Source organism: Podarcis tiliguerta (genome assembly GCF_965153285.1).
Source record: "Podarcis tiliguerta genome assembly, chromosome: 13".
Classification (NCBI taxonomy): domain Eukaryota; kingdom Metazoa; phylum Chordata; class Lepidosauria; order Squamata; family Lacertidae; genus Podarcis; species Podarcis tiliguerta.
Genome location: NC_139546.1, coordinates 40,133,735 through 40,150,668, shown reverse-complemented (window position 1 = coordinate 40,150,668; position 16,934 = coordinate 40,133,735). Strand labels below are relative to the sequence as shown.

Sequence of the window (16,934 nt, the reverse complement as noted above, 5' to 3'; positions counted from 1 at the left end):
TTCCAACTCTTTAATTTTATGATTCTAGGATGAACCAGTAGCTGATGGGAATAGGGATGCAATTTACCCAGAAAGCACCTCAGGAATCAAAATCTAGGACATAAAACAAGAGTTTTTTTTTTTTTTAAAAAACAACTTAGTTACCTGCTAGGGTCTTTCTTTCTTTCTTTCATAGGGCAGGGGCTCTCTCATTCTGCTCCTTAGGCAAACCGGGCAGGCAGAATTAATAATTTTATTATTTATACTCCGCCTATCTGGCTGGGTTTCCCCAGCTACTCTGGGCGGCTCATAGAATATATAAAACATTATTGAATAATCAGTCTTTTGAATTATCAGTCTTTAAATTGTCTGCCTTGGAACTGAGAATCTAGTTTTGGACTGAATTTTGAAATGGTTATTGAAGGGATTGTTGTATTTTATTTCTCTCTCTCTCTCTCTCTCTCTCTCTCACACACACACACACACACACACACACCCCTTCTCTCCCAGGACAAAACTAGGTTTTGGAGATTCATGATCAGATGTCCTGTCCCTTTAAATAACTTTTAACCTACCCGCTGCAATGAGCGCCCCCTGCGCCACCGCGCGTCATTTTAACGCTGAGAGAGCACATCGCTTAATTTCAGTGCTTGAAATTCGGATACACCCTCAATCCCAGTGATTCCGAAACATGCCAGCAGGGGAAGCTACTGCTTTAAGCGTGCTCTGGGCAGCCGCACTTCCCTGGCGGAGAAAGTTTGAGAAAGTTGCTGCCTTCTACAGAGAAAGACCACCGGTCGCCGGCAACCTCTGTACCGTCGGCATTGACTGGCACTGGTTCTCCGGAGTTTCAGATATGCTGAGCCGTCGGGACCGTCTGCGTGGAAAGCAGATGCTCTACTACTGAGCTAGGACCCTTCGTTTCTCGAAGTCTGCATCCCAATATTCATCCCAATATTTGGCAGGCATTTGCAAGGTTTTGAAAAGCTTTCGCGGTGGTTGTGGTGCATATGGTGTCTCTTAATGCAAAAGAAGAAGCAAAAAAAGTGCTTTGGGGGCAGAATAAGAGCAGCAGACCTGATTCACCTCCCCATGAAAAGAGGGCACAAATTTGCATCTGGTAGCTAGACAGCATCTTAAAAAGCAGAGACATCACCTTGCCAACAAAAGTCCGTATAGTTAAAACTATGGTTTTCCTAGTAGTGATGTATGGAAGTGAGAGCTGGACCATAAAGAAGGCTGATCGCCGAAGAATTGATGCTTTTGAATTATGGTGCTGGAGGAGACTCTTGAGAGTCCCATGGACTGCAAGAAGATCAAACCTATCCATTCTTAAGGAAATCAGCCCTGAGTGCTCCCTGGAAGGACAGATCGTGAAGCTGAGGCTCCAATACTTTGGCCACCTCATGAGAAGAGAAGACTCCCTGGAAAAGACCCTGATGTTGGGAAAGATGGAGGGCACAAGGAGAAGAGGACGACAGAGGACAAGATGGTTGGACAGTGTTCTCGAAGCTATGAACATGAGTCTGACCAAACTGCGGGAGGCAGTGGAAGACAGGAGTGCCTGGCATGCTCTGGTCCATGGGGTCACGAAGAGTCGGACACGACTAAACGATTAAACAACAACAACAGCAGCTTATATGTATAGGTACAAATTTGGCATGGTGGTGGTGGAATTCAAAAGGAAATACTGTACATCCTGTCGTCCTGGGAAGATGCCAGGTGTCTTCTGTGCCTGCGTTGGCAATGCATGCATGCGGGGTTGGAAATGCACAAGGCTCATTGGTTTTTTTTTTGCAGAGCGCTTTTGCACAGAGTACTTTGCAATTGTACATCTAACTTTGTGTGATAGTGTGGCCTGTTGTTACTATCCAGGGAGGAGGGGAGAGGGGAAATTAGGCTCTTCAGATGCTGCTGGACTCCAGCTCCCATCAACCAGTATGACCTACGATCAGGGATGATGGAAGTTGGAGTCCAACGCAATCTGGAGTCCCGCTGATACCTTGCCCTGCTTTAACAATTAAGAAGAAGGAAATTCTAGCATTGTGTAGCCCAGGGTTAGCCAATGGAGTGCCCCCACAAAAGGTTCTGGACCTCCAGCAAGGCCAACAGCTGATGGCAAGATTGTGACTACAGGTGTAGCATCCTGTGCAAGAGAGAAGGAAGCTGCAGTGCGTCTCCAAATTCTCTCAAATGCAGAAAGGAACGGAGAGTTCGTTCCTGCTGACCTCTTTCGCGCCCATGTGGCAATCCTAGAGGAGGCTGAGCGAACTGAGAGCCATCTGGAATTACAGGAGCATGCCAGGAAATAGAGATGCACAGGAAAGAGTTTATTAACATTACACTGTACCTGCAGCGATACACTCACATACACGAAAAGGGTAAGGGAAAGAGGCAGAGAACAGAAGCAGCTCCTCAGAGATGGCACTGGAAACAGGAGGAGCTGGTCTTTGGCTTTGTGGAAGGAGGGAGAGTAATGGCATCAGAGAGACACATCCACCAAGTCAGCCAATCTCTTGTGGCCGGATCCAGTTCCATTCCGGCAGGCGCAGTCGGGCGATACAGTCTTCCCTACAGTTCATGCTTGCAGATGTAGGCGTTGAGTTTCCTGCAGGGGGCGTCGTTCCACTGTTTAAAGTCTAGGAGGCAGAAGATAAGGCTCAAGTTAGCCCTTTGGTTTGGCGGTTCTGTAACCTGAACTGAAGAGACCTGCAGGAGGTTGTCGACCTCCAATTAAATCTCAGCTTTCACGTGAGCTTCTAGTTCCCACGATTAATATTTTTAAGGGGAAAAGCAAATAGAACTGATTCTAATGTTCAAACGTGTGAAGGCAAATAAAACGAAGGAGTAACGTTTCAGTTTGTTTTCTGTTCTGTATATTTCTTCCCCGAGAGTTTTTCCACATCTGAGGCTAGATATTTTTGCTCAAGAGCACTCTAGGAGAGGGGTAGCTAACCTTGTGACCTCGGGATTTTTTTGTACAATGACTCTCATCAACCCCGACCCCTAGCCATGTGGACCGGAGCAGATGGGAGTCGTAAGTGCACATCTGAAGGGTGTTGCGTTGGCTACCCTGACTTTGGAAAATAAAAGGAGAGCATGCATTCTCTGTGGTTTGGGTGTTATTTGTAGACTCTGTGTGCAAACGGTGCATTCAAAGCACATCCCCCTGAATAATTTTTGGAACTATAGTTTGTTAAGGTTGCTAGGAACTGTAGCTCTGTGAGGGGCAAACTACAGTAATCAGAATTATGTGAGGGAAAGAATGTGTTTCAAATCTGGCTTAAAGGTATAGTGTGTATACAGCTGCAAGCTATGGTATTCACAGGCAACTGAATTGCATAGATCAGTTGTAGCTCTCCATCTCATGGTATGCAGTGGTACCTCGGGTTAAGTACTTAATTCGTTCCGGAGGTCCGTTCTTAACCTGAAACTGTTCTTAACCTGAAGCACCACTTTAGTTAATGGGGTCTCCTGCTGCTGCCGCCGCGCCGCCAGAGCACAATTTCTGTTCTTCTCCTGAAGCAAAGTTCTTAACCTGAAGCACTATTTCTGGGTTAGCAGAGTCTGTAACCTGAAGCTTATGTAACCTGAAGTGTATGGAACCTGAAGCGTATGTAACCCAAGGTACCACTGTATTGTGGTACCTTGCCATTGTGTCCCTAAATCGGGAGTGGTGGACCTTTTCCAGCCTGAGGGTTGCATATCTATCTGGACAATTTCCTGAGGGCCACATGTCCAGTGTGGTGTAGAGAGCCAGTGTGGTGTAGTGGTTAAGAGCGGTAGACTCATAATCTGGGGAACCGGGTTCGTGTCTCCGCTCCTCCACATGCAGCTGCTGGGTGACCTTGGGCTAGTCACACTTCTTTGAAGTCTCTCAGCCCCAATCACCTCACAGAGTGTTTGTTGTGGGGGAGGAAGGGAAAGGAGAATGTTAGCTGCTTTGAGACTCCTTAAAGGGAGTGAAAGGCGGGATATCAAATCCAAACTCTTCTTCTTCTTCTTCTTATGGGCAGGGCCAGAGGCAAAAGTGGGTGGAGCAGTGAATGTTAATTTTACCCTTGTCCAATAAGCTGGTTTCTACACACACACACACACCCACACCCACCCACCCACACACCTCCCTCTGCATGCTCTATCCAGACAAGCCAGAGTTCAAGGACACAGTCCAGCCAGGCACAAACATAAAACAAGGGCACTGAGCAGAGTCAGGGAGGGTAGTCATGGCCAGGGGAGAGAGGATATGGCTGGGAAGTGTTCCAAGGGCCAGACAAAGTGGCATATTTGGCCCCCCAAGCCTGAGTTTTCCTATCCTTGTCCTAAAATGCCCTTGTCATTTCTCAGACACTGAGAATGACTTGCTTACCTGTAGTTCGTCTCAGCTCCACACAGTACTCGGCTTTGCGGTAGTTATCTGGCTGGTGGTTCATCCAGGCCTTGTAGTTGTAGGTGGATTCATCAGCCCACCTCCATTTCCTGGTCTGAAGAAAAGAGACAGAGCAGATCATGTGATGGAAGGGGCCAGATAGAGAAATTGGATGAAGCCAACTTGCTGGAGAGTTTGCCCCATGGGGATCTGTTAGCAGCAGAGGAGGACTCTCGTGGAAAACAATGGAGAAGCAGCAACATGGGGGAATAAATTTGGGAGATTGTTGAGGTAAGAGTGGGACGGGATTGGCATGGAGCCACCGCTCTGTCAAACATGAATGTAGCGCCATTCTACTTGATCTGCATGAAAGAGACGGAACAGATCATGTGGTTAAGGAAGTGGGAGGAGCCCAGCGCAAAAGCTGAGCTGGAGAGGTCTGGCCAGCGGGCAGCTAACGCAAGCTATGATGGAGAAGAGAAGGACTCCCATGGTAAATAACAAAATGGTGTATTTGAATGCCTGCTGGATCAGACCAATGGCCTATCATAGCCCAGCATCCTGTTCTTACAGCGGCCAACCAGATGCCTGAGGGAAACCTGCAAGCAATTAATCCAGAATGAGGCAGCTAGACTGGTGACTGGGAGCAGCTGCAGAGACCATATAACACTGGTCCTGAAAGATCTTTATTGGCTCCCAGTATGTTTCCGAGCACAATTCAAAGTGTTGTTGCTGACCTTTAAAGCGCTAAACGGCCTCGGTCCTGTATACCTGAAGGAGCGTCTCCAGCCCCATCATCCAGCCCAGACACTGTGGTCCAGTGCCGAGGGCCTTCTGGCTGTTCCCTTGCTGTGAGAAGTGAGTTTACAGGGAACAAGGCAGAGGGCCTTCTCGGTAGTGGCGCCTGCCCTGTGGAACGCCCTCCCAGCAGATGTCAAGGCAATAAACAACTATTTTACTTTTAAAAGACAACTGAAGGCGGCCCTGTTTAGGGAAGTTTTTAATGTCTGATGCTGTATTGTTTTTAATATTCAGTTGGAAGCCGCTCAGAGTGGCTTGGGAAACCCAGCAAGATGGGCGGGGTATAAATAATAAACTATTATTATTATTATTATTATTATTATTATTATTATTATTATTATTAGGACCTGAGGGCAATAGCACACACCTTCCTGAAGTTTCCAGCAACTGGCATTGAGAAGAATTACTACCCCAGACTGGAGGCAGAGGATGGCCATCAAAAGCTTGATCCTCCAGGAATTTGTCCAATTTGGGATTCTTCTTGGGAGGATATTGGGATAAAAATGGAGTGGCAATGCTAAGGAATCCCCACTCAGGGCTGACATGGGTCAGGAATGGAGCACATGAGAGAAGCTCACCTGACGGACATCATGGAGCCCAATCCAGACGTCGCTTATTTCTTGCTGGTAAGTGGAGATGTGCTCGGCCACCAAGAGAGTCTCTGCTTTGGTGAGGACAGAGGCGAGGTGGGCTCCACGGCCATAGCTCTGACACTCAATCTGAGGACAGAGAAGAAAAGAGAGGTGTAATATCCTATCTTGTCCTACCCTATCAGCAGGGCTGGTGCAGAACTGAATCTACCCACACTGGAATTTAAATTTTGTGGATGATGATTATTATTATTTTAAAGTCACTTAACAACCCCCCCCCCCATTTGAGGGATATGTCTAAGAAGCACAAGTCTTGATGGTGAGTTTTAAGGTAACATTGTTACTTATCAGCTTGTCATATTCAATATTTTTATACTAGCAGGTAGAGATGGGAGAGAAATTCAGGTCAGTACAGTGGTACCTCGGGTTAAGAACTTAATTCATTCTGGAGGTCCATTCTTAACCTGAAACTGTTCTTAACCTGAGGTACCACTTTGGTTAATGGGGTCTCCTGCTGCCGCTGCACGATTTCTGTTCTCATCCTGAAGCAAAGTTCTTAACCCGAGGTACTGTTTCTGGGTTAGCGAAGTCTGTAACCTGAAGCATCTGTAACCCGAGGTACCACTGTACTCATTTTGAGGTGAGAGAAGGAGAAAAGAAAACTCCCCCTCTGATCATATCCAACCAGCTGGATTGGTGCAGGAGCAAAACTTTCCAAATCATGAGTTCTGCTTTGTGCAGTTTCAATTATTCTCAAAGTTTTGCTTTCAAAATTGTAGGGATGTATCTGGTTGGGTGTCAAATGCTCCTTACCTCGGCCTCCTGCCACGTCAGTTTGGCATCAAAATATGCATAGCAGTTGCCCTGGTTTTGCAGCCACTCCCTGGCGCAGGTGTCAGCCTCAGCTGTGTGGAGAGAAAAACAGAAATGGTGTTGGTGCTGGGCAGATAGATTGCTTAGAAGTTAGCAGGGTGGATAAAAATTAATGGTGTTTTTTTTTTTTTAATGGATTTTTAAAATTTAAATAAGTTTTTTAAAAATTTAAATTGGATTTTTAAAACAAAATGCTTTTGGAGGAAAAAATCTTTCTAAAGATAGTTTTCTATTTAAATTACATTATACTCCAAAGGCTATTCATCAGGAAATAAGGATTTGTTTTAAGTTTTTCATGTGCGCTAAAACTTAGTCTAAGTTTTTAAAAAATTGAAGGTATATAAGTGAATAAGCAATAAGTAGTAAGCAGTGACCCCTTCATGGATCACTGCCTTGCCGTGGCGAAGGGGCTTGAAGAACTCAGAGAAGCTATGAACTATGCCGAGCAGGGCACCCAAGATGAACAGGTCATAGTGGAGAGTTTGGACCAAACGTGATCCACCTGGAGCAGGAACCGGCAAGCCACTCCAGTATCCCTGCCAAGAAAACTCCATGGACAAAGACAACAGGCATATAAAAGATATGACGCTGGAAGATGAGCCCCTCAGGTCGGAAGGCGTCCAACATGCTACTGGGGAAGAGCGGAGGACAAGTACAAGTAGATCCAGAGCTGATGAAGCGGCTGGGCCAAAGCCGAAAGGACGCTCAGTTGCGGATATGCATGGAAGCGAAAGGAAAGTCCAATGCTGTAAAGAAAAATATTGCATAGGAACCTGGAATGTAAGAACCATGAACCTGGGTAAATTGGATGTGGTCAAAAATGAGATGGCAAGAATAAACATTGACATCCTGGGCATCAGTGAACTAAAATGGACGGGAATGGGCGAATTCAGTTCGGATGACTATCATATCTACTACTGTGGGCAAGAAACCCGTAAAAGAAATGGAGTGGCCCTCATAGTCAACAAAAGAGTGGCGAAAGCTGTACTGGGATGCAATCTCAAAAATGATAGAATGATCTCGATATGAATCCAAGGCAGACCTTTTAACATCACAGTAATCCAAGTTTATGCACCAACCACTGGTGCTGAAGAAACTGAAATTGACCAATTCTATGAAGACTTACAACACCTTATAGAAGTGACACCAAAGAAGGATGTTCTTCTCATTATAGGGGATTGGAATGCTAAAGTAGGGAATCAAGAGATAAAAGGAACAACTGGCAAATTTGGTCTTGGAATTCAAAACGAAGCAGGGCAAAGGCTAATAGAGTTCTGTCAAGAGAACAAGCTGGTCATCACAAACACTCTTTTCCAACAACACAAGAGACGACTCTACACATGGACATCACCAGATGGGCAGTATCGAAATCAGATTGATTATATTCTCTGCAGCCAAAGATGGAGAAGCTCTATACAGTCAGCAAAAACAAGACCTGGAGCTGACTGTGGCTCAGATCATCAGCTTCTTATAGCAAAATTCAAGCTTAAACTGAAGAAAGTAGGAAAAACCACTGGGCCGGTAAGATACAATCTAAACCAAATCCCTTATGAATACACAGTGGAAGTGAGGAACAGGTTTAAGGATTTAGAATTGCTGGACAGAGTGCCTGAAGAACTATGGATGGAGGCTCGAAACATCATACAGGAGGCAGCAACGAAAACCATCCCAATGAAAAGGAAATGCAAGAAAGCAAAGTGGCTGTCCAATGAGGCCTTACAAATAGCGGAGGAGAGAAGGCAAGCAAAATGCGAGAGAGATAGAGAAAGATACAGGAAATTGAATGCAGAATTCCAAAAAATAGCAAGGAGAGACAAGAAGGCCTTCTTAAATGAGCAATGCAAAGAAATAGAGGAAAACAACAGAATGGGAAGAACCAGAGATCTGTTCAAGAAAATTGGAGATATGAAAGGAACATTTCGTTCAAAGATTACTATAATAAAGGACAAAAGTGGTAAGGACCTAACAGAAGCAGAAGACATCAAAAAGAGGTGGCAAGAATACACAGAGGAACTATACCAGAAAGATATGGATGTCTCGTACACCCCAGGTAGTGTGGTTGCTGACCTTGAGCCAGACATCCTGGAGAGTGAAGTCAAATGGGCCTTAGAAAGCATTGCAAATAACAAGGCCAGTGGAAGTGATGGTATTCCAGCTGAACTATTTAAAATTTTAAAAGATGATGCTGTTAAGGTGCTACACTCAATATGCCAGCAAGTTTGGAAAACTCTGCAGTGGCCAGAAGATTGAAGAAGGTCAGTCTACATCCCAATCCCAAAGAAGGGCAGTGCTAAAGAATGCTCCAACTACCGCACAATTGCACTCATTTCACACGCTAGCAAGGTTATGCTTAAAATTATTCAAGGAAGGCTCAAGCAGTATGTGGACCGAGAACTCCCAGAAGTGCAAGCTGGATTTAGAAGAGGCAGGGGAACCAGAGACCAAATTGCAAACATGCGCTGGATTATGGAGAAAGCTAGAGAGTTCCAGAAAGACATCTACTTCTGCTTCATTGACTATGCAAAAGCCTTTGACTGTGTCGATCACAGCAAACTATGGCAAGTTCTTAAAGAAATGGGAGTGCCTGATCACCTCATCTGCCTCCTGAGAAATCTCTATGTGGGACAAGAGGCTACAGTTAGAACTGGATATGGAACAACTGTTTGGTTCAAAATTGGGAAAGGAGTACGACAAGGCTGTATTTTGTCTCCCTGCTTATTTAACTTATATGCAGAATTCATCATGCGAAAGGCTGGGCTGGATGAATCCCTAGCCGGAATTAAGATTGCTGGAAGAAATATCAACAACCTTAGATATGCAGATGACACAACCTTGATGGCAGAAAGTGAGGAGGAATTAAAAAACCTTTTATTGAGGGTGAAAGAGGAGAGCACAAAATATGGTCTGAAGCTCAACATCAAAAAAACGAAGATCATGGCCACTGGTCCCATCACCTCCTGGCAAATAGAAGGGGAGGAAATGGAGGCAGTGAGAGATTTTACTTTCTTGGGCTCCATGATCACTGCAGATGGTGACAGCAGCCACGAAATTAAGAGACGCCTGCTTCTTGGGAGGAAAGCAATGGCAAACCTAGGCAGCATTTTAAAAAGTAGGGACATCACCTTGCCAACAAAGGTCCGTATAGTAAAAGCTATGGTTTTCCCAGTAGTGATGTATGGAAGTGAGAGCTGGACCATAAAGAAGGCTGATCGCCGAAGAATTGACGCTTTTGAATTATGGTGCTGGAGGAGACTCTTGAGAGTCCCATGGACTGCAAGAAGATCAAACGCATCCATTCTTAAGGAAATCAGCCCTGAGTGCTCACTGGAAGGACAGATCGTGAAGCTGAGGCTCCAATACTTTGGCCACCTCATGAGAAGAGAAGACTCACTGGAAAAGACCCTGATGCTGGGAAAGATGGAGGGCACAAGAAGAAGAGGACGACAGAGGACGAGATGGTTAGACAGTGTTCTCGAAGCTACAAACATGAATCTGACCAAACTGCGGGTGGCAGTGGAAGACAGAAGTGCCTGGCGTGCTCTGGTCCATGGGGTCACGAAGAGTCGGACACGACTGAACGACTAAACAACAACAACAGTAAGCAGTGAAAGATGGAAAGAATTTGCTGATTTGATTAATAACTGGAATACAAAAAGGGAGGTGGGAGGAGGCCGAGGAAATAAGTTATTGAAAGTTGAAATTTGAAAAATGAAAATTTTTCTTTTTTTCTTTGAATGTATGTGCTTTTTGTGTTTTTTTTGGTTATTTTTTGTGTAGGTGGGGTGGAGGGAGGGTGTTTTTTCTTTATGTATTTTTGGGTATTTGTTTTTTCTTCTTCCTCTTTTTTCTACTTTGTGGTATTTTGTCCTTGTTGCCTTTGTAATTTTGTTTTTGGTATTTGTGGAAAATCTAATAAATATCATTTTTTTTAAAAAATAAGTTTTTTTAAAAATTGTTTAACCATCTCAGTTAACAAACATGGATGCATATGCCATAATGCTATTGTTTTAGTTAAATAAATTGTTATTAAGGAAATGAGTATTTTTCTCCTTCCAATAAAGTACAGCAGAAAGGTTGTCCAAATATAAACTACTCTGAAAATTTATTATTCCAAAAATGAAACCTTCATCTGGTTGTCAATATTAAGATTGAGAACCAAAGAATCAGTCTTTCTGTAAAAAGAGAGAGATTTAAATCAAGTCTTACTGACTAGTGATTTAAATCGTGATTTAAATTGAAGTTAGGGGAAAATGTTCACTGTAAGGAAGAAAACCCTACCTCATCCCTAGATGACAGATGGCATAGACTTGCCCCACAGAACTGTTTATGGAAGGGTATTCCAGGGGTAGGAGAATATCAGGCCTGGGGCCAAATATGGCCCTCCGAGCTTCTCTATCTGGTCCTTGGAACTCTCCCTAGGCCACACCCCCTCTCACAGGCCACACCCCTTATTGGCCCTGTTTTACACCCTAAACGTTTTTGCTTGACAGTCCCTGAACTTTGATATTGCATCTCACTTGCCTTTCGTTGATATACCACAGTCCTCTCAGGAGCTTGACGTGGCACATATGCCTCTCCCAACTACACAAGGATCATGCAAGGCAGGTTAGGTTGAGAGATAGTGTCCAGCCCAAGGCTGAGCTTAATGGCTGCGTGTGGATTTGAACTTGGGTTTCCCCAGCCCTAGTCCAACACTTTCCAGCCTACCCCAACCCGATGCCCTCCACATCATTGGACTCCCGACTCCCATCAGCCCCACCAAGCGTGGTCAACACTCAGGACCGAGGAGGAATGGAATTGCCCCAAAAAGATGTTAAATTATTTTTGTATGCCACTACAGCGGCAAGACTGCTGTTAGCTAAAAATTGGAAATCTCAAGAAATCCTAATAGTGGAAGAATGGCAGATGAAGATGTTGGACTTTTTGGAGCTAGCTGACCTGACTGGAATAGTCCACGACCAGAAAGAAGAGGAATATCAAGAAGATTGGAAGAAATTTAAGTATTATTTGAATAAATATTGTAATTAGAAGTCACTTGAAAGCACCAAATAGTCCTACGATTACAATAGGATTTAATTGTAAGTAAGCTGGATGGGACGCGGGTGGCACTGTGGGTAAAAGCCTCAGTGCCTAGGGCTTGCCGATCGAAAGGTCGGCGGTTCAAATCCCCGCGGCGGGGTGCGCTCCAGTTGTTCGGTCCCAGCGCCTGCCAACCTAGCAGTTCGAAAGCACTCCAGGGTGCAAGTAGATAAATAGGGATCGCTTACTAGCGGGAAGGTAAACGGCGTTTCCGTGTGCAGCTCTGGCTCGCCAGAGCAGCAATGTCACACTGGCCACGTGACCCGGAAGTGTCTCCGGACAGCGCTGGCCCCCGGCCTCTTGAGTGAGATGGGCGCACAACCCTAGAGTCTGTCAAGACTGGCCCGTACGGGCAGGGGTACCTTTACCTTTAAGCTGAATTTAGAACAGTAAGAAAAGAGAACAAGATAGTTAATTGCTGGAAATAATTTTAGTTTAAGAATGATATTGGAGAGCTGTTACACGAAGATAAAATGAAATTCAGAAGGGAGGGATCTGAGGAAGTCAATTAACAATGTAAGAGAAATTGGGTTTTCAAGGGATATGTGTTTAAGATTTCTTTTTTCTTTTTCTTTTTTAGTAATGTGTTTTTCTTGTGTGTTTTCTTCTCTCTTTTTTCTATGTTGTATTTGTTATAATTGTGGAAAATTTAATATTTTTTTAAATCAAAAAAACAACCCCCCCCACAACACTCAGGACCGAAGAACATTGTAGTCCAACAACACCCACTAAACCACAGAGGCCCACTAATGTTAAGGACTGCATGAGCCTGATGGAGATTTTGGGTTAGCCGTATCTCCAATATCTTTTGGAAAGACTGGAAAGATCTGGTGACAGGTATTCAGTCAAGTCCGCTTGTTAACTGGTCATGCAATGTCAGTATTTCTTAAGGGGAACTCACCTCCCAGGAAAGGATTTGCGACCAGGGTGCCCAGGAGGCAAAGGCTGAAGTAGGTGAAGAGTCCCATCTTCTGGTTGACCTTTGAGAGTGGAGAGTACAGTAAGCTTGAAACCATCTATATGCAACCACCACTGAGCTACAGCCCTTGCTCTACAACTTCCTGCAAGAACCTCCTTCATGAACCCATCATCTCATCTCAAAGTCTTTGAAAGTTCCCCACACTCTAGGTCTGCGGTGGGAATCCTGTGGCCCGGGTTTGATCACATTTGACCCACAAAGCTGAGCAGGAAGAGGAGGGAGAGCTGGGGTGGCAGAGAAAGAGATGGGGAACGCTGCAACCCCCACCCACTTTTGACTCCAGCTTTTGACTGCCACCAGATGTTTCCCCTGAATGACTTTCTCTATGCATCAACAACCCTTCAAAGGTAGTAGTAGTAGTAGTAGTAGTAGTAGTAGTAATTTATTTATACCCAGCCCTCCCCAGCTCAGGATGGCTAACACCAGGTATAAAACAATTGATTGAAATCAAATAGGAGTTCCATCACAGAAGGAGAAAGGGAAAAGGAAAGAGGGAGAGGGGATCAAGTTGATTCCAAGCCAAAGGTCAGGCGGAACAACTCTGTCTTACAGGCCCTGCGGAAAGAAAGCAGATCCTGCAGGGCCCTGGTCTCATGAGACAGAGCGTTCCACCAGGCTGGAGCCAGTGTTGAGAAGGCCCTGGCTCTGGTTGAGGTTATTCTGACTTCCTTAGGGCCCGGGGCCTCTAGGGTGTTACTATTTATGGACCTTAAGGTCCTCTGTGGGGCATACCGGGAGAGACGGTCCCGTAGGTATGAGGGTCCTAGGCTGTAAGCACATCCGCACCCTTGATCTGCTGCCTGCAGGGACCCTTTCATCAAGACTTGGGGTTCATCTCCCCAGTCACTCACCTTGTGTTGCTGTTTCCCTGCGTAGACAGATGTGGTCAAAGCTGAGCCGGGTTTCTCTCTGATGGTCTCACCTTTCCTGGACAGCTGTTATATAGGCCATTGGCAGAGATGGTGTAATACCAAGGTGAGATAATTGCTTTGAGGAAGTCCTGGCCCAGAGTATCCAGTTTTGCATAACCGAAGATTGAACTTGTGGAAAGCGGCTTTTATCGCTGTTCATCAGCACTGCAGAAAGGACATTGTGCATTTAATTTTTTTTTTTTTAGATGGGGCAATGTGTATTGAAAAATGTCTGGCCTTTTCAATCTGTACCCAAATTGGATGGGGAAAGAACATTCAATATCAACTATGAAAACCTTTTCTTAAGCTTTACATCCCAGGTAGCTGACTGGTTGTCTTCCATGAAAGTGATAATAATAAAATAAAATCCCTGCATGTTGCATGTAGAAGGTTTTCACATCAAGGGAAAATAAATTAGTCTGTTCTGTAGCCTGACATGTTATTTTTCAATCTGAAGTGTTCTCTCTCTCTCCCTTCACCCCAGTTTGATATTCAATTCATTTATCGCTCACATTTTCTCAAGGGAACTCAAGGTAGCATACAGCAATTTTTGCAGGTATTTATTCCATCTCTGCAGGGACCACACCCAGACTACTTCAACAAGCAAGGTGGCTGCGTTATGGACCTACAGACTATGCACTGAACGGCATTCCATTGCAAATTTATTTATTTACATTGCTCCTCTGACTTTATTCTGCCATGGAACCCAATGTGCATTGCATGTGATTTTTAGGTGGTCACCCATCCGCTCACTGTCCGAACTGAGACCTGCTTAGCTTCAGCAAAGTGGTAACCTCATGTGCCTTTGGGAAGGGAAGGTAGCATCTTCTATGCCATGCACTTGCATGTTAGCGAAAGTTTTTAAAGGGTATATGTTGCCCCCAATTCGCAACAAAAGACTGGGGCGGGGGTAAGCAGAAGGGGGCTGGTCTCCTTACCTTTTCTGACAGCTCCTCATTATTATTTGTATTTCTTTCTTTTTTAATATCATTTTTATTGGTTTTACCAATACAGAGTACAAATAAACACAAACAAGTAAAAATATATCTGTATAAGGAGATTCTCCGAATCTTGAGACTTCCCCCCATCCCCTCCATGGAATTTTATTTTAAACATCTACAACTGCATATTCATCCCTACTCCAATTTTTATATCAAACCTTATTGTCCATAGTGTTTTTTCCTCTACAAGTGAATCAAAATCCTGCTCTTGTTTCCATCTGCTTACAGTGATCTCCTAAGTAACTTACAATTTTTCCCCATTCTTTTATAGTTTTTATCCTCTTGGTTTCTGAGTTTTCTGATCAGCTTTGCCTTCTTGGTATAGTCCACCAGTTTGGTTTGCCATTCCTCTCTGGTAGGGACTTTGTCTTCTTTCCAGCTCTGGGCTAATAGCATCTGGGTGGCTGTTGTTCCATACATAAAGAGTATCTTCTGCTCCTTTGGTATGTCGGTACCTGTAATTCCTAATAAAAATGCTTTTGGTTTCTTAACAAAGATTATTTTAAGCATCTTTTCATTTCATTATATACCATCTCCCAGAAAGCTTTTATTACCTTACAAGTCCACCACATATGATAAAAGGTACCTTCTTTTTCTTTACATTTCCAGCAGATATTTGAATTTGTCTTATACATTTTTTGCTAGCTTTGTAGGAGTCAAATACCACCGGTACATCATTTTTATATAATTTTCTTTCAATGTACAACATGCCGTAAATTTCAAATCTGATTTCCAAAACCTTTCCCAATCTGCCATCTGGATATTATGTCCCAAGTCCTTTGACCAGTGTATCATTACCGACTTGACCTTTTCATCTTTTGTGTGCCACTCTAAAAGCAAGCTTTACATTTTAGATAGTACTTTAACCTTAAAGGTAAAGGTAAAGGGACCCCTGACAATTAGGTCCAGTCGTGACCGACTCTGGGGTTGTGGCGCTCATCTCACTCTATAGGCTGAGGAAGCCGGCGTACACCTTCCGTGTCATGTGGCCAGCATGACTAAGCCAGAACCAGAACCAGAGCAGCACATGGAAACACCGTTTACCTTCCCGCCGGAGCAGTACCTATTTATCTACTTGCACTTTGACTTGCTTTCAAACTGCTAGGTTGGCAGGAGCAGGGACTGAGCAACGGGAGCTCACCCCGTCGCGGGGATTCAAACTGATGACCTTCTGATCAGCAAGTCCTAGGCTCTGTGGTTTAACCCACAGTGCCATCCGCGTCCCTTAAACCTTAATTTCTAACAAATCTTTTTGAAAAATTGAAATACCAGTAAAAATTTTGATATTTCACAACCAAAACCTTTCATTTTATCTATCCCAATTAAACAATATGTTTAAGATTAAAGGGTTTTAGTTGTGAAATATCAAGATTTTTATTTGTATTTCCTTTTTTCCAAGGCTACAGCAGAGCATGGTTTGGATAAAACTTAGACGGTCAGAAGGTGGAGCTAGGAGATTTTCTTAAGGGGTTCTTTACCTTTCCCCTTTGCTGCCAGAAAAAAACAGCAAGTAGGGACAAAATATGGGCAGCGATTTAGCAAGGAGCCAGAAAACAGGGGCTGTCCTGAAAAAAAAAGGGGGGACAGGAGGACATGGTGATATTTCCGCTTTCTAAGATGGCATCTGAAAGCTGTGTTTACCTGAACAGGATGTGAAGAGCATTAGGTCATTGTAACTACGCACTTAATGTTTTAAATGTCACACACCAGACACTTGTAGTGATGATTCCTCGATGCTGCTCTTCTTAGGAAGAGCTAAAGGACATGCACACGTGTCTCCGGGATCATCTGCTGCTCCAGGCAGCGTATTGGGTCAGATCTGCTTAATGTCAACAGAAGAATGGTGCCACCTGGCTGCAGAACCATTAATTATATTATTGGAGTGTACACAACCGTCCCGTAAGGGAGGCAAGATAGATAGATGATTTATTACAGTCAAAGACCAGCTCACCTTACATAACACAATAAAAACAGCGTTCATAAAGATAAAATATACAACTGGAGCAGATTGCAGCAATAGCTCATGAGTTAAAATTGAGATATATACATACACCCGTACAACGGAGATTTGGGCTACCATAAAAAATCGACCCTGAGGCACCCCAAAGGGCGACTTCAGCATTTCTCTAGTACAGTCGTACCTCGGGTTACATATGCTTCAGGTTACATACGCTTCAGGTTACAGACTCCGCTAACCCAGAAATAGTGCTTGAGGTTAAGAACTTTGCTTCAGGATGAGAACAGAAATTGCGAGGTGGTGGCGCGGCGGCAGCGGGAGGCCCCATTAGCTAAAGTGGTGCTTCAGGTTAAGAACAGTTTCAGGTTAAGTACGGACCTCCGGAATGAATTAAGTAC

At 44.3% G+C, this 16,934-nt stretch overlaps 1 protein-coding gene across 1 annotated transcript; it reads right to left on the bottom strand.

The window, feature by feature from the left end:
• Nucleotides 1-2,140: 2,140 nt before the first annotated feature.
• Nucleotides 2,141-12,799, bottom strand: LOC310662818 (C-type lectin LmsL-like). Its single transcript, XM_083409972.1, has 5 exons — nucleotides 12,590-12,799; nucleotides 6,550-6,641; nucleotides 5,725-5,865; nucleotides 4,346-4,460; nucleotides 2,141-2,618 (listed from the first exon to the last, which is right to left on the bottom strand). The coding sequence occupies exons 1-5, from the start codon at nucleotides 12,702-12,704 to the stop codon at nucleotides 2,551-2,553; spliced, it is 531 nt and encodes a 176-aa protein (XP_083266098.1). The 5' UTR covers nucleotides 12,705-12,799; the 3' UTR covers nucleotides 2,141-2,550.
• Nucleotides 12,800-16,934: the final 4,135 nt, after the last annotated feature.

Coding starts and splice junctions, on each gene's coding strand:
- LOC310662818 (XM_083409972.1), bottom strand. CDS start 12,704: ATGGTTTCAAGCTTACTGTACTCTCCACTCTCAAAGGTCAACCAGAAG. Junction 6,642..12,589: donor CGCAAATCCTTTCCTGGGAG/GTGAGTTCCCCT, acceptor CTCTCCACACAG/CTGAGGCTGACACCTGCGCC. Junction 4,461..5,724: donor GGCTCCATGATGTCCGTCAG/GTGAGCTTCTCT, acceptor TCTTTTCTTCAG/ACCAGGAAATGGAGGTGGGC.